Source organism: Schistocerca cancellata, unplaced genomic scaffold (assembly GCF_023864275.1).
Source record: "Schistocerca cancellata isolate TAMUIC-IGC-003103 unplaced genomic scaffold, iqSchCanc2.1 HiC_scaffold_1150, whole genome shotgun sequence".
NCBI classification, from domain to species: domain Eukaryota; kingdom Metazoa; phylum Arthropoda; class Insecta; order Orthoptera; family Acrididae; genus Schistocerca; species Schistocerca cancellata.
This window is the reverse complement of record NW_026047149.1, coordinates 373,619-393,450: the sequence shown is the minus strand read 5'-3', so window position 1 is coordinate 393,450 and position 19,832 is coordinate 373,619. Positions and strand designations below refer to the sequence as shown.

General features: G+C 58.4%; 1 protein-coding gene across 1 annotated transcript; it reads left to right on the top strand.

Annotated features, from left to right (window-relative positions):
- Nucleotides 1-8,166: 8,166 nt before the first annotated feature.
- LOC126159986 (trophinin-like) lies at nt 8,167-11,077 on the top strand. Its single transcript, XM_049916793.1, has 3 exons — nt 8,167-8,539; nt 8,726-10,395; nt 10,607-11,077. Exons 1-3 carry the CDS (start codon nt 8,167-8,169, stop codon nt 11,075-11,077), a joined length of 2,514 nt encoding a protein of 837 aa, XP_049772750.1.
- Nucleotides 11,078-19,832: the final 8,755 nt, after the last annotated feature.

Genomic DNA, 19,832 nt, shown 5'->3' with positions numbered 1-19,832 from the left:
CAGGGGGTGCTTCAATCGCAAGGGGTGGTGCCTTCGCACAGAGTGCTGCCTTCGCACGGAGTGCTATCATTGCGCAGAGTGCTGCCTTCGCAAGGAGCGCTGCCTTAGCAGGGACTGCTGCCTTCGCACAGAGTGCTTCCTTCGCAGGGAGTGCTGCCTTCGCAAGGGGTGGTGCCTTTGCAAGGAGTGCTGCTTTCGCAGGGAGTGCTGCCTTTGCAAGGAGTGCTGTCTTCACAAGGAGTGCTGCCTTCGCACGGAATGCTGCTTTCGCAAGGAGTGCTGCTTTCGCAAGTAGTGCTGCCTTCGCAAGAAGTGCTGCCTTCGCAAGGAGTGCTGCCTTCGTAAGGAGTGCTGCCTTTGCTAGGAGTGCTGCCATTGCTAGGAGTGCTGCCTTCGCAAGGAGGGCTACCTTCGCAGGGAGTGCTGATTTCGCAAGGGGTAATGCCTTCGCAAGTAGTGCTCGCTTCGCAGGGAGTACTGCCTTTGCAAGGAGTGCTACCTTCCAAGGAGTGCTGCCTTCGCAGGGAATGCTGCCTTCGCAAGGATGCTGCCTTCGCAAGGAGTGCTGCCTTCGCTAGGAGTTCTGCCTTCGCAATGAGGGCTGCCTTCGCAGGGGGTGCTGCCTTCGCAAGGGGTGGTGCCTTCACAAGGAATGCTGCCTTCGCAGGGAGTGCTGCCTTTGCACAGAGTGCTGCCTTCACAAGGAGGGCTGCCTCCGCAAGGAGTGCTGCGTTCTATAGGAGTGCTGCCTTCATAGGGAGTGCTGCCTTTGCAAGGGATGGCGCCTATGCACGTAGTGCTGCCTTTGCAAGGAGTGCTGCCTTCGCAAGGAGTGCTCCCTTCGCAAAGAGTGCTGCATTCCAAGGAGTTCTGCCTTCGCAAGGAGTGCTGCCTTCCAAGGAGTGCTGCCTTCGCACAGAGTGCTAATTTTGCACAGAGTGCTGCCTTAACACACAGTACTGCCTTCGCAAGTAGTGCTGCCTTCGCAATGAGTGCTGCCTCCACAACGTGTGCTGCCTTCCAAGGAGTGCTCCCTTCGCAAGGAGGGCTGCCTTCGCAGTGAGAGCTGCCTTCGCAGGGAGTGCTGCCTTTGCAGGGAGTGCTGCCTTCACAAGGAGTGGTGCCTACGCACGTAATGCTGCCTTCGCACAGAGTGCTCATTTTTCACAGAGTGCTGCCTTTACACAGAGTGCTGCCTTCCCAAGGAATGCTGCCTTCCCAAGGAGTGCTGCCTTCGCAAGCAGTGCTCCATTCGCAAAGAGTGCTGCCTTCCAAGGAGTGCAGCCTTCGCAAGGAGTGCTGCCTTCCAAGGAGTGCTGCCTTCACAAGGAGTGCTGCCTTTGTAAGGAGTGCTGAATTCGCAAGGAGTGCTGCCTTCGCAGGGAGTGCTGCCTTTGCAGGGAGTTCTGCCTTCACAATGAGTGGTGCCTACGCACGTAGTGCTGCCTTCGCACAGAGTGCTAATTTTGCACAGAGCGCTGCCTTTATACAGAGTGCTGCCTTCGCAAGGAGTGCTGCCTTGGCAAGGAGTGCTGCCTTCGCAAGGACTGCTGCCTTCCAAGGAGTGCTGCCTTCCAAGGAGTGCTGCCTTCGCAAGGATTGCTGCCTTTGTAAGGAGTGCTGCCTTCATAAGGAGTGCTGCCTTCGCAAGGAGTGCTGCCTTCGCAAGGAGTGCTGACTTCGCAAGGAGTTCTGCCTTCGCAACGAGGGCTGCCTTCGCAGGGAGTGCTGCCTTTGCAGGGAGTGCTGCCTTTGCAGGGAGTGCTGCCTTCGCAAGGAGTGGTGCCTTTGTTACGAATGCAGCCTTCGCACAGAGTGCTGCCTTTGCACTTCTTGGAAGGAAGCACTCCTTGCGAAGGCAGCACTCTTTGCGAAGGCAGCACTCTGAGCAAAGGCAGCACTCCATGCGAAGGCTGCACTCTGTGCGAAGGCAGCACTCCGTGCAAAGGCAGCACCCGGTGCGAAGGCAGCACTACGTGCATAGGCACCACTCCTTGCGAAGGCAGCACTCCCTGAGAAGGCAGCACGCCCAGCTGTGGCAGCCCTCTGTGTGAAGGCAGCTCTCCTTGCGAAGGCAGCACTCCTTGCAAAGGTAGCACTACTGGCGAAGGCAGCACTCCTTGCGAAGGAAGGACTACTTGTGAAGGATGCACTCCGTGCGAAGGCAGGATTGCTGCCTTTGTAAGGAGTGCTGCCTTCGCTAGGAGTGCTGCGTTCGCTAGGAGTGCAGCCTTCGTACGGAGTGGAGCCTTCGCAAGGAGTGCTACCTTCGCAAGAAGTGCTGCCTTCGCAAGGGGTTGTGCCTACGCACAGAGTGCTGCCTATGCACAGAGTGCTGCCTTCGCAAGGAGTGCTGCCTTTGCACAGAGTGCTGCCTTTGCACGTAGTGCAGCCTTCACACAGAGTGCTGCCTTTGCAAGGAGTGCTGCCTTCGCAGGGAGTGCTGCCTTTGTACAGAGTGCTGCCTTCGCAAGGGGCTGATACCTTCGCAAGGAGTGCTGCCTTCGCAGGGAGTGCTGCCTTTGCACAGACTGCTGCCTCCGCAAGGAGTGCTGCCTTCGCAAGGAATGCTGCCTTAACAAGGAGGGCTGCCTTTGCACAGAGTGCTGCCTTCGCATGGAGTGCTGCCTTCGCAAGGAATGCTGCCTTCTCAAGGAGGGCTGCCTTTGCTCAGAGTGCTGCCTTTGCATGGAGTGCTGCCTTTGCACAGAGTCCTGCCTTCGCAAGGAGTGCTGCCTTTGCAGGGAGTGCTGCCTTCACAAGGAGTGCTGCCTTTGCAGGGAGTGCTGCCTTCGCAAGGAGTGCTGCCTTCGCAAGGAGTGCTGCTTTCCAAGGAGTGCTGCCTTCGCAAGGAGTGCTGCCTTCCAAGGAGTGCTGGGTTCGCAAGGATTGCTGCCTTTGTAAGGAGTGCTTCCTTCGCAAGGAGTGCTGCCTTCGCAAGGAGTGGTGCCTACGCACGTTGTGCTACCTTCGCAAGGAGTGCTGCCTTCGCAAGGAGTGCTGCCCTCGCAAGGAGTGCTGCCTTCGCAGGGAGTGCTGCCTTCGCGGGGAGTGCTGCCTTCGCAGGGAGTGCTGCCTTCGCAACGAGGGCTGCCTTCGCAGGGAGTGCTGCCTTTGCAGGGAGTGCTGCCTTCGCAAGGAGTGGTGCCTACGCACATAGTGCTACCTTCGAACAGAGTGCTCATTTTGCACAGAGTGTTGCCTTTACACAGAGTGCTGATACCTTCGCAAGGAGTGCTGCCTTCGCAGGGAGTGCTGCCTTTGCACAGACTGCTGCCTCCGCAAGGAGTGCTGCCTTCGCAAGGAGTGCTGCCTTCCAAGGAGTGCTAGGTTCGCAAGGATTGCTGCCTTTGTAAGGAGTGCTGCCTTCGCAAGGAGTGCTGCCTTCGCAAGGAGTGCTGCCTTCGCAAGGAGTGCTGCCTTCGCAAGGAGTGCTGCCTTCGCAAGGAGTGCTGCCTTCGCAAGGAGTGCTGCCTTCGCAAGGAGTGCTGCCCTCGCAAGGAGTGCTGCCTTCGCAGGGAGTGCTGCCTTCGCAGGGAGTGCTGCCTTCGCAGGGAGTGCTGCCTTCGCAGGGAGTGCTGCTTTCCAAGGAGTGCTGCCTTCGCAAGGAGTGCTGCCTTCCAAGGAGTGCTGGGTTCGCAAGGATTGCTGCCTTTGTAAGGAGTGCTGCCTTCGCAAGGAGTGCTGCCTTCGCAAGGAGTGCTGCCTTCGCAAGGAGTGCTGCCTTCGCAAGGAGTGCTGCCTTCGCAAGGAGTGCTGCCTTCGCAAGGAGTGCTGCCTTCGCAAGGAGTGCTGCCCTCGCAAGGAGTGCTGCCTTCGCAGGGAGTGCTGCCTTCGCAGGGAGTGCTGCCTTCGCAGGGAGTGCTGCCTTCGCAGGGAGTGCTGCCTTCGCAGGGAGTGCTGCCTTCGCAACGAGGGCTGCCTTCGCAGGGAGTGCTGCCTTTGCAGGGAGTGCTGCCTTTGCACAGAGTGCTGCCTTCGCATGGAGTGCTGCCTTCGCAAGGAATGCTGCCTTCTCAAGGAGGGCTGCCTTTGCACAGAGTGCTGCCTTTGCATGGAGTGCTGCCTTTGCACAGAGTGCTGCCTTCGCAAGGAGTGCTGCTTTCCAAGGAGTGCTGCCTTCGCAAGGAGTGCTGCCTTCCAAGGAGTGCTGGGTTCGCAAGGATTGCTGCCTTTGTAAGGAGTGCTGCCTTCGCAAGGAGTGCTGCCTTCGCAAGGAGTGCTGCCTTCGCAAGGAGTGCTGCCTTCGCAAGGAGTGCTGCCTTTGCAAGGAGTGCTGCCTTCGCAAGGAGTGCTGCCTTCGCAAGGAGTGCTGCCTTCGCAAGGAGTGCTGCCCTCGCAAGGAGTGCTGCCTTCGCAGGGAATGCTGCCTTCGCAGGGAGTGCTGCCTTCGCAATGAGTGCTGCCTTCGCAGGGAGTGCTGCCTTCGCAACGAGGGCTGCCTTCGCAAGGAGTGCTGCCTTCGCAAGGAGTGCTGCCTTTGCACAGAGGGGTGCCTTCGCAAGGAGTGCTCCCTTCGCAAGGAGTGCAGCCTTCGCAAGGAGTGCAGCCTTCGCAAGGAGTGCAGCCTTCGCAAGGAGTGCTGCCATTGCAAGGAGTGCTGCCTTCGCAAGGAGTGCAGCCTTCGCAAGGAGTGCTGCCTTCGCAAGGAGTGCTTCTTCCCAAGAAGTGCTGCCTTTGCAAGGAGTGCTTCTTTCCAAGTAGTGCTGCCTTCGCAAGGAGTGCTGCCTTTGCAAGGGGTGCTGCCATTGCAAGGAGTGCTGCCTTTGCAAGGAGTGCTGACTTCGCACGGAGTGCTGCCTTCGCTGGTACTGCTGCCTTCGCATGTAGTGCTGCCTTCGCACGGAGTGCTGCCTTTCCACAGTGTGCTGCCTTCGCAAGGAGTGCTGCCTTTGCACAGAGTGCTGCCTTCGCAAGGAGTGCTGCCTTCGCAAGGAGTGCTGCCTTCGCAAGGAGTGCTGCCTTCGCAAGGAGTGCTGCCTTCGCAAGGAGTGCTGCCTTCGCAAGGAGTGCTGCCTTCGCAAGGAGTGCTGCCTTCGCAAGGAGTGCTGCCTTCGCAAGGAGTGCTGCCTTCGCTAGGAGTGCTGCCTTCGCACGGTGGGCTGCCTTCGGAAGGAGGGCTGCCTTCGCACGGAGTGCTGCCTTCGCAAGGGGTAATGCCTCCGCAACGAGTGCTGCCTTACAAGGAGTGCTGCCTGCGCAAGGAGCGCTGCCTTCGCAAGGAGTGCTGCCTTCGCAAGGAGTGCTGCCCTTGCAAAGAGGGCTGCCTTCGCAAGGAGGGCTGCCTTTGCAGGGAGTGCTGCCTTCGCAAGGGGTAATGCCTTGGCAAGTAGTGCTGCCTTCGCAGGGAGTGCAGCCTTTGCACGGAGTGCTGCCTCCACAAGGAGCGCTGCCTTCAAAAGGAGTGCTGCGTTCGCTAGGAGTGCTGCCTTCACAGGGAGGGCTGCCTTCGCAAGGGCTGGTGCCTACGCACGTAGTGCAGCCTTCACACACAGTGCTGCCTTTGCAAGGAGTGCTGCATCCGCAAGGGGTGCTGCCTTCGCAAGGAGTGCTGCCTTTGCAATGAGTGCTGCGTTCGCAAGGAGGGCTACCTTCGCAAGTAGTGCTGGCTTCGCAAGGAGTGCTGCCTTCGCAAGGAGTGCTGCCTTCGCAAGGAGTGCTGCCTTCCCAAGGAGTGCTGTTTGCAAGGGATGCTGCCTTCGTAAGGAGTGCTGCCCTCCCAAGGAGGGCTGCCTTCGCAGGGAGTGCTGCCTTTGCAGGGAGTGCTGCCTTCGCAAGGAGTGCTGCCTTCGCAAGGAGTGCTGCCTTCGCAAGGAGTGCTGCCTTCGTAAGGAGTGCTGCCTTCGCAAGCAGTGCTGCCTTCGCAAGGAATGCTGCCTTCGCAGGGAGTGCTCCCTTTGCACAGAGTCCTGCCTTCACAAGGAGTGCTGCCTTCGCAAGGAGTGCTGCCTTCACAGGGAGTGCTGCCTTCGCTAGGAGTACTGCCTTCGCTAGGAGTGGTGCCTTCGCTAGGAGTGTTGCATTCGATAGGAGTGATGCATTCGCAGGGAGTGCTGCCATAGCGAGGGGTGGTGCCTTCGCACGGAGTGCTGCCTTCGCTAGAAATGCTGCCTTCACACGTAGTGCTGCCTTCGCACGGAGTGCTGCCTTTGCACAGAGTGCTGCCTTTGCACGGAGTGCTGCCTTTGCACAGATTGCTGCCTTCGCAAGGAGTGCTGCCTTCGCAAGGAGTGCTGCCTTCGCACGGAGAGCTGCCATCGCTAGGAGTGCTGCCATCGCAGGGAGTGCTGCCTTCGCTAGGATTGCTGCTTTCGCACAGATTACTGCCTTTGCTAGGAGTGCTGCCTTCGCACGTAGTGCTGCCTTAGTACGGAGTGCTTCCTTTGCACAGAGTGCTGCCTTCACAAGGAGTGCAGCCTTCGTACGAAGTGCTGCCTTTGCACAGAGGGCTGCCTTCACACAGAGTGCTGCCTTCTCACGGAGTGCTACCTTTGTGCAGAGTGCTGCCTTCGCAAGGAGCGCTGCCTTCGCAGGGTGTGCTGCCTTCGCACGGAGTGCTTCCTTAGCAGGGAGTGCTGCCTTCGCAAGTGGTGGTGCCTTCGCAAGGAGTGCTGCTTTCGCAAGTAGTGCTGCCTTCACAAGGAGTGCTGCCTTCGCAAGGAGTGCTGCCTTCGCAAGGAGGGCTACCTTCGCAGGGAGTGCTGGCTTCACAAGGGGTTGTGCCTTCACAAGTAGTGCTCCCTTCGCAGGGAGTACTGCCTTTGCAAGGAGTGCTGCCTTCGCAAGGAGTGCTGCCTTCGCATGGAGTGCTGCCTTTGCAAGGAGTGCTGCCTTCGCAAGGAGTGCTGCCTTCGCAAGGAGTGCTGCCTTCGCAAGGAATGCTGCCTTCGCAGGGAGTGCTGCCTTTGCACAGAGTGCTGCCATCACAAGGAGTGCTGCCTTCGCAAGGAGTGCTGCGTTTTCTAGGAGTCCTGCCTTCACAGGAAGTGCTGCCTTCACAGGGAGTGCTGCCTTCACAGGGAGTGCTGCCTTCGCAAGGGATGGTGCCTATGAACGTAGTGCTGCCTTTGCACAGAGTGCTGCCATCACATGGAGTGCTGCCTTCGCACGGAGTGCTGCCTTCGCACGGAGTGCTGCCTTCGCTAGGAGTACTGCCTTTGCAAGAAGTGCTGCCTTCACAAGGAGTGCTGCCTTCACAAGGAGGGCTGCCATCGCAGGGAGTGCTGCCTTCGCAAGGAGTGCTGCCTTTGCTAGGAGTGCTGCCTTCACAAGTAGGGCTGCCTTCGTAAGTGCTGGCTTCGCAAGGGGTTGTGCAGTCACAAGTAGTGCTCCCTTCGCAGGGAGTACTGCCTTTGCAAGGAGTGCTGCCTTCCAAGGTGTGCTGCCTGCGCAAGGAGCGCTGCCTTCGCACATAGTGCTGCCTTCGCTAGGAATGCTGCCATCGCAGGGAGTGCTGCCTTCGCTAGGAATGCAGCTTCCGCACGGAGTGCTGCCTTCACAAGGGGTGGTGCCTTCGCAAGGAATGCTGCCTTCGCAGGGGGTGCTGCCTTTGCACACACTGCTGCCTTCACAAGGAGTGCTGCCTTCGCAAGGAGTGCTGCGTTCTCTAGGAGTGCTGCCTTCACAGGGAGTGCTGCCTTCGCAAGGTGTGGTGCCTATGCATGTAGTGCTGCCTTCGCACGGAGTGCTGCCTTCGCAAGGAGTGCTGCCTTCGCAAGGAGTGCTGCCTTCGCAAGGAGTGCTGCCTTCGCAAGGAGTGGTGCCTTTGTTACGAATGCTGCCTTCGCACAGAGTGCTGCCTTTGCAAGGAGTGCTGCCTTCGCAAGGAGAGCTGCTTTCACAAAAAGGGCTGCCACAGCTGGGCGTGCTGCCTTCTCAGGGAGTGCTGCCTTCGCAAGGAGTGGTGCCTATGCACGTAGTGCTGCCTTCGCACCGGGTGCTGCCTTTGCACGGTGTGCTGCCGTTGCACGGAGTGCTGCCTTTGCACGGAGTGCTGCCTTTGCACGGAGTGCTGCCTTCGCACGGAGTGCTGCCTTCGCACGGAGTGCAGCCTTCGCATGGAGTGCTGCCTTTGCTCAGAGTGCTGCCTTCGCAAAGAGTGCTGCCTTCGCAAGGAGTGCTGCCTTCGCAAGGAGTGCTGCCTTCGCAAGGAGTGCTGCCTTCAAAATGAGTGCTGCCTTGGGACGGAGTGCTGCCTTCGCTAGGAGTGCTGCCTTCGTACGGAGTGGAGCCTTTGCAAGGAGTGCTGCCTTCAAAACGAGGGCTGCCTTCGCAGGGAGTGCTGCCTTTGCAGGGAGTGCTGCCTTCGCAAGGAGTGGTGCGTACGCACGTAGTGCTGCCTTCGCACATAGTGCTTATTTTGCACAGAGTGCTGCCTTTACACAGAGTGCTGCCTTCGCAAGGAGTGCTCCCTTCGCAAAGAGTGCTGCCGTCCAAGGAGTGCTGCCTTCGCAAAGAGTGCTGCCTTCCAAGGAGTGCTGCCTTCGCAAGGAGTGCTGCCTTCGCAAGGAGTGCTGGGTTCGCAAGGAGTGCTGCGTTCGCAAGGAGTGCTGCATTCGCAGGGAGTGCTCCTTTCGCAAGGAGTGTAACCTTCGCAACAAGGGCTGGCTTCGCATGGAGTGCTGCCTTTGCAGGAAGTGCTGCCTTCGCAAGGAGTGGTGCCTATGCACGTAGTGCTGCCTTCACACAGAGTGCTAATTTTGCACAGAGTGCTGCCTTTACACAGAGTGCTGCCTACGCAAGGAGTGCTGCCTTCCTAAGGAGTGCTGCCACCGCAAGGTGTGCTGCCTTCCAAGGAGTGCTGCCTTCGTAAGGAGGGCTGCCTTGTCAGTGAGAGCTGCCTTCACACGGAGTGCTGCTTTTGCTAGGAGTGCTGCCTTCGCACAGAGTGCTGCCTTTGCACAGAGTGCTGCCTTTGCACAGAGTGCTGCCTTCGATAGATGTGCTGCATTCGCACGTAGTGCTGCCTACGCATGGAGTGCTGCCTTTGCACAGAGTGCTGCCTTTGCACAGAGTGCTGCCTTTGCACAGAGTGCTGCCTTTGCACAGAGTGCTGCCTTTGCACAGAGTGCTGCCTTTGCACAGAGTGCTGCCTTTGCACAGAGTGCTGCCTTTGCACAGAGTGCTGCCTTTGCACAGAGAGCTGCCTTCGCAAGGAGTGCTGCATTCGCACGGAATGCTGCCTTCGCAAGGTGTGCTGCCCTCGCAAGGAGGGCTGCCTTCGCAGGGAGTGCTGCCTTCGCAAGGAATGGTGCCTACGCACTTAGTGCTGCCTTCCCACACAGTGCTAATTTTGCACTGAGTGCTGCCTTCACACGGAGTGCAGCCTTCGCACGTAGTGCTGCCTTTGTACAGAGTGCTGCCTTCGCAAGGAGAGGTGCCTTCGCTAGGAATGCTGCCTTCACAGGGAGTGCTGCCTTCGAAAGGAGTACTGCTGTCGCTAGGAGTGGTGCCTTTGCTAGGAGTGTTGCATTCGATAGGAGTGCTGCATTTGCAGGGAGTGCTTCCATCGCAAGGGGTGGTGCCTTCGCACAGAGTGCTGCCTTCGCATGGAGTGCTATCATTGCGGAGAGTGCTGCCTTCGCAAGGAGCGCTGCCTTCGCAGGGACTGCTGCCTTCGCACGGAGTGCTTCCTTCGCAGGGAGTGCTGCCTTCGCAGGGGTGGTGCCTTTGCAAGGAGTGCTGCTTTCGCAGGGAGTGCTGCCTTTGCAAGGAGTGCTGTCTTCACAAGGAGTGCTGTCTTCACAAGGAGTGCTGCCTTCACAAGTAGTGCTGGCTTCGCAAGAAGTGCTGGCTTCGCAAGGAGTGCTGCCTTCGCAAGGAGTGCTGCCTTCGCAAGGAGTGCTGCCTTCGCAAGGAGTGCTGCCTTTGCTAGGAGTGCTGCCTTCGCAAGGAGGGCTACGTTCGCAGGGAGTGCTGATTTCGCAAGGGGTAATGCCTTCACAAGTAGTGCTCGCTTCGCAGGGAGTACTGCCTTTGCAAGGAGTGCTGCCTTCCAAGGAGTGCTGCCTTCGCAGGGAATGCTGCCTTCGCAAGGATGCTTTCTTCGCAAGGAGTGCTGCCTTCGCTAGGAGTTCTGCCTTTGCAATGAGGGCTGCCTTCGCAGGGGGTGCTGCCTTTGCAAGGGGTGGTGCCTTCACAAGGAATGCTGCCTTCGCAGGGAGTGCTGCCTTTGCACAGAGTGCTGCCTTCACAAGGAGGGCTGCCTTCGCATGGAGTGCTGCGTTCTATAGGAGTGCTGCCTTCACAGGGAGTGCTGCCTTTGCAAAGGATGGCGCCTATGCACGTAGTGCTGCCTTTGCAAGGAGTGCTGCCTTCGCAAGGAGTGCTGCCTTCGCAAGGAATGCTCCCTTCGCAAAGAGTGCTGCATTCCAAGGAGTTCTGCCTTCGCAAGGAGTGCTGCCTTCCAAAGAGTGCTGCCTTCGCACAGAGTGCTAATTTTGCACAGATTGCTGCCTTAACACAGAGTACTACCTTCGCAAGTAGTGCTGCCTTCGCAATGAGTGCTGCCTCCACAACGTGTGCTGCCTTCCAAGGATTGCTCCCTTCGCAAGGAGGGTTGCCTTCGCAGTGAGAGCTGCCTTCGCAGGGAGTGCTACCTTTGCAGGGAGTGCTGCCTTCGCAAGGAGTGCTGCCTTCCAAGGAGTGCTGCCTTCGCAAGGATTGCTGCCTTCGCAAGGATTGCTGCCTTTGTAAGGAGTGCTGCCTTCGCAAGGAGTGCTGCCTTCGCAAGGAGTGCTGCCTTCGCAAGGAGTGCTGCCTTCGCAAGGAGTGCTGCCTTCGCAAGGAGTGCTGCCTTCGCAAGGAGTGCTGCCTTCGCAAGGAGTGCTGCCTTCGCAAGGAATGCTGCCTTCGCAAGGAGTGCAGCCTTCGCAAGGAGTGCTGCCTTCGCAAGGAGTGCTGCCTTCGCAAGGAGTGCTGCCTTCGCAACGAGGGCTGCCTTTGCAGGGAGTGCTACCTTTGCAGGGAGTGCTGCCTTCGCAAGGAGTGGTGCCTTTGTTACGAATGCTGCCTTCGCACAGAGTACTGCCTTTGCACGGAGTTCTGCCTTCGCACGGAGTGCATCCTTCACAAGTAGTCCTTCCTTCGCAAGGAGTGCTGCCTTCGCCAGTAGTGCTGCCGTTGCAAGGAGTGCTGCCTTCGCAAGGAGAGCTGCCTTCACAAACACTGCCACAGCTGGGCGTGCTGCTTTCTGAGGGAGTGCTGCCTTCGCAAGGAGTGGTGCCTATGCACGTAGTGCTGCCTTCGCACCGGGTGCTGCCTTTGCACGGAGTGCTGCCTTCGCACGGAGTGCAGCCTTCGCATGGAGTTTTGCCTTTGCTCAGAGTGCTGCCTTTGCAAAGAGTGCTGCCTTCGCAAGGAGTGCTGCCTTCGCAAGGAGTGCTGCCTTCAAAATGAGTGCTGCCTTGGGACGGAGTGCTGCCTTCGCTAGGAGTGCTGACTTCGCTAGGAGTGCTGCCTTCGCTAGGAGTGCTGCCTTCGCTAGGAATGCAGCCTTCGTACGGAGTGGAGCCTTTACAAGGAGTGCTACCTTCGCAAGAAGTGCTGCCTTCGCAAGGGGTTGTGCCTACGCACAGAGTGCTGCCTATGCACAGAGTGCTGCCTTCGCAAGGAGTGCTGCCTTTGCACAGAGTGCTGCCTTCGCACGGAGTGCAGCCTTCACACAGAGTGCTGCCTTTGCAAGGAGTGCTGCCTTCGCAGGGAGTGCTGCCTTTGTACAGAGTGCTGCCGTCGCAAGGGGCTGATACCTTCGCAAGGAGTGCTGCCTTCGCAGGGAGTGCTGCCTTTGCACAGACTGCTGCCACCGCAAGGAGTGCTGCCTTCGCAAGGAATGCTGCCTTCACAAGGAGGGCTGCCTTTGCACAGAGTGCTGCCTTCGCATGGAGTCCTGCCTTCGCAAGGAATGCTGCCTTCGCAAGGAGGGCTGCCTTTGCACAGAGTGCTGCCTTTGCATGGAGTGCTGCCTTTGCATGGAGTGCTGCCTTTGCACAGAGTGCTGCCTTCGCAAGGAGTGCTGCCTTTGCAGGGAGTGCTGCCTTCACAAGGAGTGCTGCCTTTGCAGGGAGTGCTGCCTTCGCAAGGAGTGGTGCCTACGCACGTAGTGCTACCTTCGAACAGAGTGCTCATTTTGCACAGAGTGTTGCCTTTACACAGAGTGTTGCCTTTACACAGAGTGTTGCCTTTACACAGAGTGTTGCCTTTACACAGAGTGCTGCCTTCGCAAGGAGTGCTGTTTTCGCAAGGAGTGCTGCCTTAGCAAGGAGTGCTGCCTTCACAAGGTGTGCTGCCTTTGCACAGAGGGGTGCCTTCGCAAGGAGTGCTGCCTTCGCAAGGAGTGCAGCCTTCGCAAGGAGTGCAGCCTTCGCAAGGAGTGCTGCCTTCGCAAGGAGTGCTGCCTTCGCAAGGAGTGCTGCCTTCGCAAGGAGTGCAGCCTTCGCAAGGAGTGCTGCCATCGCAAGGAGTGCTGCCTTCGCAAGGAGTGCTGCCTTCGCAAGGAGTGGTCCTTCCCAAGAAGTGCTGCCTTTGCAAGGAGTGCTTCTTTCCAAGTAGTGCTGCCTTCGCAAGGAGTGCAGCCTTTGCAAGGGGTGCTGCCATTGCAAGGAGTGCTGCCTTTGCAAGGAGAGGTGCCTTCGCTAGGAATGCTGCCTTCACAGGGAGTGCTGCCTTCGAAAGGAGTACTGCTGTCGCTAGGAGTGGTGCCTTCGCTAGGAGTGTTGCATTCGATAGGAGTGCTGCATTTGCAGGGAGTGCTTCCATCGCAAGGGGTGGTGCCTTCGCACAGAGTGCTGCCTTCGCACGGAGTGCTATCATTGCTCAGAGTGCTGCCTTCGCAAGGAGCGCTGCCTTCGCAGGGACTGCTGCCTTCGCACGGAGTGCTTCCTTCGCAAGGAGTGCTGCCTTCTCAAGGAGTGCTGCCTTCGCAAGGAGTGCTGCCTTCGCAAGGAGTGCTGCCTTCGCAAGGAGTGCTGCCTGCGCAAAGAGTGCTGCCTTCGCTAGGAGTGCTGCCTTCGCTAGGAGTGCTGCCTTTGCAAGGATTGCTGTCTTCGCAAGGAGTGCTGCCTTCGCAAGGAGTGCTGCCTTCGCAAGGAGTGCTGCCTTCGCAAGGAGTGCTGTCTTCGCAAGGAGTGCTGTCTTCGCAAGGAGTGCTGCCTTCCCAAGGAGTGCTGCCTTCGCAAGGAGTGCTGCCTTCACAAGGACTGCTGCCTTCACAAGGGTTGGTGCCTTCGCAAGTAGTGCTGCCTTCGCAGGGAGTACTGCCTTTGCTAGGAGTGTTGCCTTGCAAGGAGTGCTCCCTACGCAAGGAGTGCTGCCTTAGCTAGGAGTGATGCCTTCGCACGGAGTGCTGACTTCGCATGGAGTGCAGCCATCGCAAAGAGTGCTGCCATCCCAAGGGGTGGTGCCTACGCACGGAGTGCTGCCTTTGCAAAGAGTGCTGCCTTCGCAAGGAGTGCAGCCTTTGCACATAGTGCTGCATTCGCAAGGAGTGGTGCCTTGGCAAGGGGTGGTGACTTCGCAAGGAGTGCTGCATTCGCACAGAGTGCTGCCTTCACAAGGAGTGCTGCCTTCGCAAGTAGTGCTGCCTTCGCTTGGGGTGCTGCCTTCGCAAGGAGTGCTGCCTTCGCAAGAAGTGCTACCTTCGCAAGGAGTGCTTTCTCCGCACCGAGTGCTGCCTTCGCAGGGAGTGATGCCTTCGCATGTAGTTCTCCCTTCGCACGGAGTGCAGCCTCCGCACAGAGTGCTGCGTTTGCAGGGAGTGCTGCCTTCACAAGGAGTGCTGCCTTTGCTAGGAGTGCTGCCTTCGCTAAGAGTGCTGCCTTTGCAAGGAGTGCTGCCTTCGCAAGGAGTGCTGCATTCGCAAGGAGTGCTGCCTTCGCAAGGAGTGCTGCCTTCGCTAGGAGTGCTGCCTTCGCAAGGAGTGCTGCCTTTGCTAGGAGTGATGCCTTCGCAAAGAGTGCTGCCTTTGCGCAGAGTGCTGCCTTCGCAAGGAGCGCTGTCTTCGCTAGGAGTGCTGCCTTCGCAAGGACTGCTGCCTTCGCAAGGAGTGCTGCCTTTGCAAGGAGTGCTGCCTTCGCAAATAGTGCTGCCTTCGCAAGGAGTGCTGCCTTCACAGGGCATGCTGCCTTTGCAAGGAGTGCTGCCTTCGCAAGGAGTGCTGCCTTCGCAAGGAGTGTTGCCTTCGCAAGGAGTGCTTTCTTCGCAAGGAGTGCTGTGGTCGCAAGGAGTGCTGCTTTCGCAACGAATGCTGCCTTCGCTAGGAGTGCTGCCTTCGCTAGGAGTGCTGCCTTCGCTAGGAGAACTGCCTTCGCTAGGAGTGCTGCCTTCGCAAGGAGTGCTGCCTTCGCAAAGAGTGCTGCCTTCGCAAGGAGTGGTGCCTACGAAGAGTGCTGCCTTTTCACAGAGTTCTGCCTTCGCAAGGATTGCTGCCTTCGCAAGAAGTGCTGCCTTCGCTAGAAGTGCTGCCTTCGCTAGAAGTGCTGCCTTTGCAAGGAGTGCTGCCTTTGCTAGGAGTGCTGCCTTCGCAAGGAGTGCTGCCTTGGCTAGGAGTGCTGCCTTCGCTAGGAGTGCTGCCTTTGCTAGGAGTGCCTGCCTTCGCAAGGAGTGCTGCCTTTCTGCAGAGTGGTGCCTTCTCAAGGAGTGGTGCCTTCGCACGGAGTGCTGCCTTTGCACAGAGTGCTGCCTTCACAAGGAGTGCTGCCTTCGCAAGGAGTGCTGCCTTCACATCGAGTGCTGCCTACACAAGGAGTGCTGCCTTCCCAAGGAGTTCTGAATTCGCAAGGAGTGCTCCCTTTGCAAGGAGTGCTGCCTTCGTAAGGAGTGCAGACTTCGCAAGGAGTGCTGCGTTCGCTAGGAGTGCTGCCTTCGCAGGGAGAGCTGCTTTCGCAAGGGATGGTGCCTACGCTCGGAGTGCTGCCTTTGCAAGGAGTGCTTCCTTCGCAAGGAGTACTGCCTTCGCAAGGAGTTCTACATTCGCAAGGAAGGCTACCTTCGCAGGGGGTGCTGCCTTTCCAGGGAGTGCTGCCTTCGCAAGGAGTGGTGCCTGCATACGTAGTGCTGCCTTCGCACAGAGTGCTAATTTTGCACAGAGTGCAGCCTTCGCACGTAGTGCTGCCTTTACACAGAGTGCTGCCTTCGCAAGGAGTGCTGCCTTTGCAAGGAGTGCTGCCTTCGCAAGGAGTGCTGCCGTCGAAGGAGTGCTGCCTTCACAAGGAGTGCTGCCTTAGCACGGAGTGCTGCCTTTGCACAGAGTGCTGCCTTCGCAAGGAGTGCTGCCTTCACAACAGTGCTGCCTTCGCGAGGAAGGCTGCCTTCCCAAGGGGTGCTCCCTTGGCACGGAGTGCTGCCTTCGCTAGGAGTGCTGCCTTCGCAGTGAGTGCTGCCTTCACAGGGAGTGTTGCCTTCGCAAGGAGTGCTGCCTTCGCAAGGAGTGCTGCCTTCGCAAGGAGTGTTGCCTTTGCAAGGAGTGCTTCCTTTGCAAGGAGTGCTGCAGTCGCAAGGAGTGCTGCCTTCGCAAGGAGTGCTGCCTCCGCTAGGAGTGCCGCCTTCGCAAGGTGAACTGCCTTCGCTAGGAGTCCTGCCTTCGCAAGGAGTGCTGCCTTCGCAAAGAGTGCTGCCTTCGCAAGGAGTGGTGCCTACGAAGAGTGCTGCCTTTTCACAGAGTTCTGCCTTCGCAAGGATTGCTGCCTTCGCAAGGAGTGCTGCCTTCGCTAGGAGTGCTGCCTTTGCAAGGAGTGCTGCCTTTACTAGGAAAGCTGCCTTCACAAGGAGTGCTGCCTTCGCACAGAGTGCAGCCATCGCACAGAGTGCAGCCTTTGCTAGGAGTGCAACCTTCGCAAGGAGTGCTGCCTTCGCTAGGTATACTGCCTTTGCGCAGAGTGCTGCATTCGCAAGGAGTGCTGCCTTTGCAAGGAGTGCTGCCTTTGCTAGGAGTGCTGCCTTCGCAAGGAGTGCAGCCTTCGCTAGGAGTGCTGCCTTCGCTAGGAGTGCTGCCTTTGCTAGGAGTGAGTGCCTTCGCAAGGAGTGCTGCCTTTTTGCAGAGTGCTGCCTTCTCAAGGAGTGGTGCCTTCGCACGGAGTGCTGCCTTTGCACAGAGTGCTGCCTTCGCAAGGAGTGCTGTCTTCGCAAGGAGTGCTGCCTTCGCAAGAAGTGCTGCCTTCGCAAGAAGTGCTGCCTTCACAAGGAGTGCTGCCTTCACAGGGAGTGCTGCCTTCACAAGGAGTGCTGCCTTCACAAGGAGTGCTGCCTTCGCAAGGAGTGTTGCTTTGCAGGGAGTGCTGCCTTCGCACAGAGTGCTGCCTTCGCACGGAGTGCTGCCTTCGCACGGAGTGCAGCCTTCGCACAGAGTGCAGCCTTTGCTAGGAGTGCTGCCTTCGCTAGGAGTGCTGCCTTTGCAAGGAGTGCGGCCTTTGCTAGGAAAACTGCCTTCACAAGCAGTGCTGCCTTCGCACGGAGTGCAGCCATCGCACACAGTGCAGCCTTTGCTAGGAGTGCAACCTTCGCAAGGAGTGCTGCCTTCGCTAGGAATACTGCCTTTGCACAGAGTGCTGCATTCGCAAGGAGTGGTGCCTTCGCAAGGAGAGCTGCCTTCACTTGGAGTGTTGCCTTCGCAAGGAGTGCTGCCTTCGCTAGGAGTGCTGCCTCCACACCGAGTGCTGCTTTGCAGGGAGTGATGCCTTCGCACGGAGTGCTGACTTCGCATGGAGTGCAGCCATCGCAAGGATTGCTGCCTTTGCACAGAGTGCTGACTTCGCAAGGAGTGGTGGCTTCCCAAGGAGTGCTGCCTTCGCACGGAGTGCTGCCTTCGCACAGAGTGCTGCCCTTGCAGGGAGTGCTGCCTTTGCAAGGAGTGCTGCCTTCGCAAGTGGTGGTGCCTACGCACGGAGTGCTGCCTTTGCACATAGTGCTGCCTTTGCAAGGAGTGCTGCCTTCGCAACGAGTGATGCCTTCGCACGGAGTGCTGCCTTTGCACAGAGTTATGCCTTCGCAAGTAGTGCTGCCTTTGCACAGAGTGCTGCCTTCGCACAGAGTGCTGCCTTTGCAAGGAGTGGTGCTTTCGTAAGGAGTGCTGCCTTCGCACCGAGTGCTGCCTTCGCAGCGAGTGCTGCCTTCGCAAGGAGTGCTGCCTTCGCAAGGAGTGCTACCTTCACTAGGAATACTGCCTTCGCTAGGAGTGCTGCCTTTGCAAGTAGTGCTGCCTGCGCAGGGAGTGCTGACTTCGCAAGGAGTGCTGCCTTCTCTAGGAGTGCTGCCTTCGCAAGGAGTGCTGCATTTGCAAAGTGTGCTCCCTTCGGAAGGATTGGTGCCTACGCACGGAGTGATGCTTCTGCACAGAGTGCTGCCTTCGCAAGGATTGCTGCCTTCGCAAGGATGGCTGCCTTTGCAAGGAGTGCTGTCTTCGCAAGGAGTTCTGCGTTCGCAAGGAGTGCTGCCTTCGCAAGTAGTGCTGCCTCCGCAAGGAGTGCTGCCTGCGCAAGGAGTGCTGCCTTCGCTAGCAGTGCTGCCTTCGTTAGGAGTGCTGCCTTTGCAGGGAGTGCTGCATTCGCAAGGGGTGGTGTCTTTGCACAGAGTGCTGCTTTCGCTAGGAGTGCTGCCTTCACACGTAGTGCTGCCTTTGCAAGGAGTGCTGCCTTCGCAAGGAGTGCTGCCTTCGCAAGGAGGGCTGCCTTCGCAGGGACTGCTGCCTTCACAAGGGGTAGTGCATTCGCAAGTAGTGCTGCCTTCGCAGGGAATACTGCCTTTGCAAGGAGTGCTGCCTTGGAAGGAGTGCTCCCTTCGCAAGGAGTGCTGCCTTAGCAAGGAGTGCTGCCTTCGCAGGGAGTTATGCCTTCACAAGGGGTATTGCCTTCGCAAGTAGTGCTGGTTTCGCAGGGAGTACTGCCTTTGCAAGGAGTGCTGCCTTCCAAGGAGTGCTCCCTTTGCAAGGAGTGCTGCCTCCGCATCGAGTGCTGCATTCGCATGGAGTGATGCCTTCGCACGGGGTGCTGACTTCGCATGGAGTGCAGCCATCGAAAAGAGTGCTGCCTTCGCAAGTGGTGGTGCCTACGCACGTAGTGCAGCCTTTGCACATAGTGCTGCCTTTGCAAGGAGTGCTATCTTCGCAAGGAGTGCTGCCTTCGCTTGGAGTGCTGCCTTCGCAAGGAGTGCTGCCTTCGTAAGGAGTACTACCATCGCAAGGAGTGCTTTCTCCGCACCGAGTGCTGCCTTCGCAGGGAGTGATGCCTTCGCACGGAGTTCTCCCTTTGCACGGAGTGCAGCCTCCGCACAGAGTGCTGCGTTCGCAGGGAGTGCTGCCTTCGCAAGGAGTGCTGCCTTCGCTAAGAGTGCTGCCTTTGGAAGGAGTGCTGCCTTCGCAAGGAGTGCTGCCTTCGCAAGGAGTGCTGCCTTCGCAAGGAGTGCTGCCTTTGCGCAGAGTGCTGCCTTCTCAAGGAATGGTGCCTTCGCACGGAGTGCTGCCTTTGCACAGAGTGCTGCCTTCGCAAGGAGCGCTGTCTTCACTAGGAGTGCTGCCTTCGCAAGGAGTGCTGCCTTCGCAAGGAGTGCTGCCTTCGCAAGGAGTGCTGCCTTCGCAAATAGTGCTGCCTTCGGAAGGAGTGCTGCCTTCACAGGGCGTGCTGCCTTCGCAAGGAGTGCTGCCTTCGCAAGGAGTGCTGCGGTCGCAAGGGGTGCTGCTTTCGCAAGGAGTGCTGCCTTCGCTACGAGTGCTGCCTTCGCTAGGAGAACTGCCTTCGCTAGGAGTGCTGCCTTCGCAAGGAGTGCTACCTTCGCAAAGAGTGCTGCCTTCGCAAGGAGTGGTGTCTACGAAGAGTGCTGCCTTTTCACAGAGTTCTGCCTTCGCAAGGATTGCTGCCTTCACAAGAAGTGCTGCCTTCGCTAGAAGTGCTGCCTTTGCAAGGAGTGCTGCCTTTGCTAGGAGTGCTGCCTGCGCAAGGAGTGCTCCCTTGGCTAGGAGTGCTGCCTTCGCTAGGAGTGCTGCCTTTGCTAGGAGTGCCTGCCTTCGCAAGGAGTGCTGCCTTTTTGCAGAGTGCTGCCTTCTCAAGGAGTGGTGCCTTCGCACGGAGTGCTGCCTTTGCACGGAGTGCTGCCTTTGCAAGGAGTGCTGCCTTCGCAAGGAGTGCTTCCTTCGCAAGAAGTGCTGCCTTCGCAAGGAGTGCTGCCTTCACATCGAGTGCTGCCTTCACAAGGAGTGCTGCCTTCGCAAGGAGTGCTGCCTTCGCAAGGAGTGTTGCCTTCGCAAGGACTGCTGCCTTCGCAAGGAGTGCTGCCGTCGCAAGGAGTGCTGCCTTCGCAAGGAGTGCTGCCTTCGCTAGGAGTGCTGCCTTCGCTAGGAGAACTGCCTTCGCTAGGAGTGCTGCCTTCGGTAGGAGTGCTGTCTTCGCACAGAGTGCTGCCTTTGCACGGAGTGCTGCCTTCGCACGGAGTGCAGCCTTCGCACAGAGTGCAGCCTTTGCTAGGAGTGCTACCTTCGCAAGGACTGCTGCCTTCGCATGGAGTGCTGCTTTCGCTAGGAGTGCTGCCTTCGCTAGGAGTGCTGCCTTTGCTAGGAATGCCTGCCTTCGCAAGAAGTGCTGCCTTCGCTAGGAATACTGCCTTTGCGCAGAGTGCTGCATTTGCAAGGAGTGGTGCCTTCGCAAGGAGTGCTGCCTTCGCTTGGAGTGCTGCCTTCGCAAGGAGTGCTGCCTTCGCAAGGAGTGATGCCTTCGCACGGAGTGCTGACTTCGCATGGAGTGCAGCCATCGCAAGGAGTGCTGCTTCGCAGGGTGTGCTGCCTCCGCAAGGAGTGCTGCCTTCCCAAGGGGTGGTGCCTACGCACGGAGTGCTGCCTTTGCAAAGAGTGC

Bases quoted from the DNA above. Each gene is read 5' to 3' on its own strand.
- LOC126159986 (XM_049916793.1), top strand. From the start codon at position 8,167: ATGAGTGCTGCCTTGGGACGGAGTGCTGCCTTCGCTAGGAGTGCTGCC. The intron at 8,540-8,725 runs GCAAGGAGTGCT...GCCTTTACACAG, and splicing joins TCGCAAGGAGTGCTGCGTTC to AGTGCTGCCTACGCAAGGAG. The intron at 10,396-10,606 runs GTGCTGCCTTCC...CTACCTTTGCAG, and splicing joins GAGTTCTGCCTTCGCAAGGA to GGAGTGCTGCCTTCGCAAGG.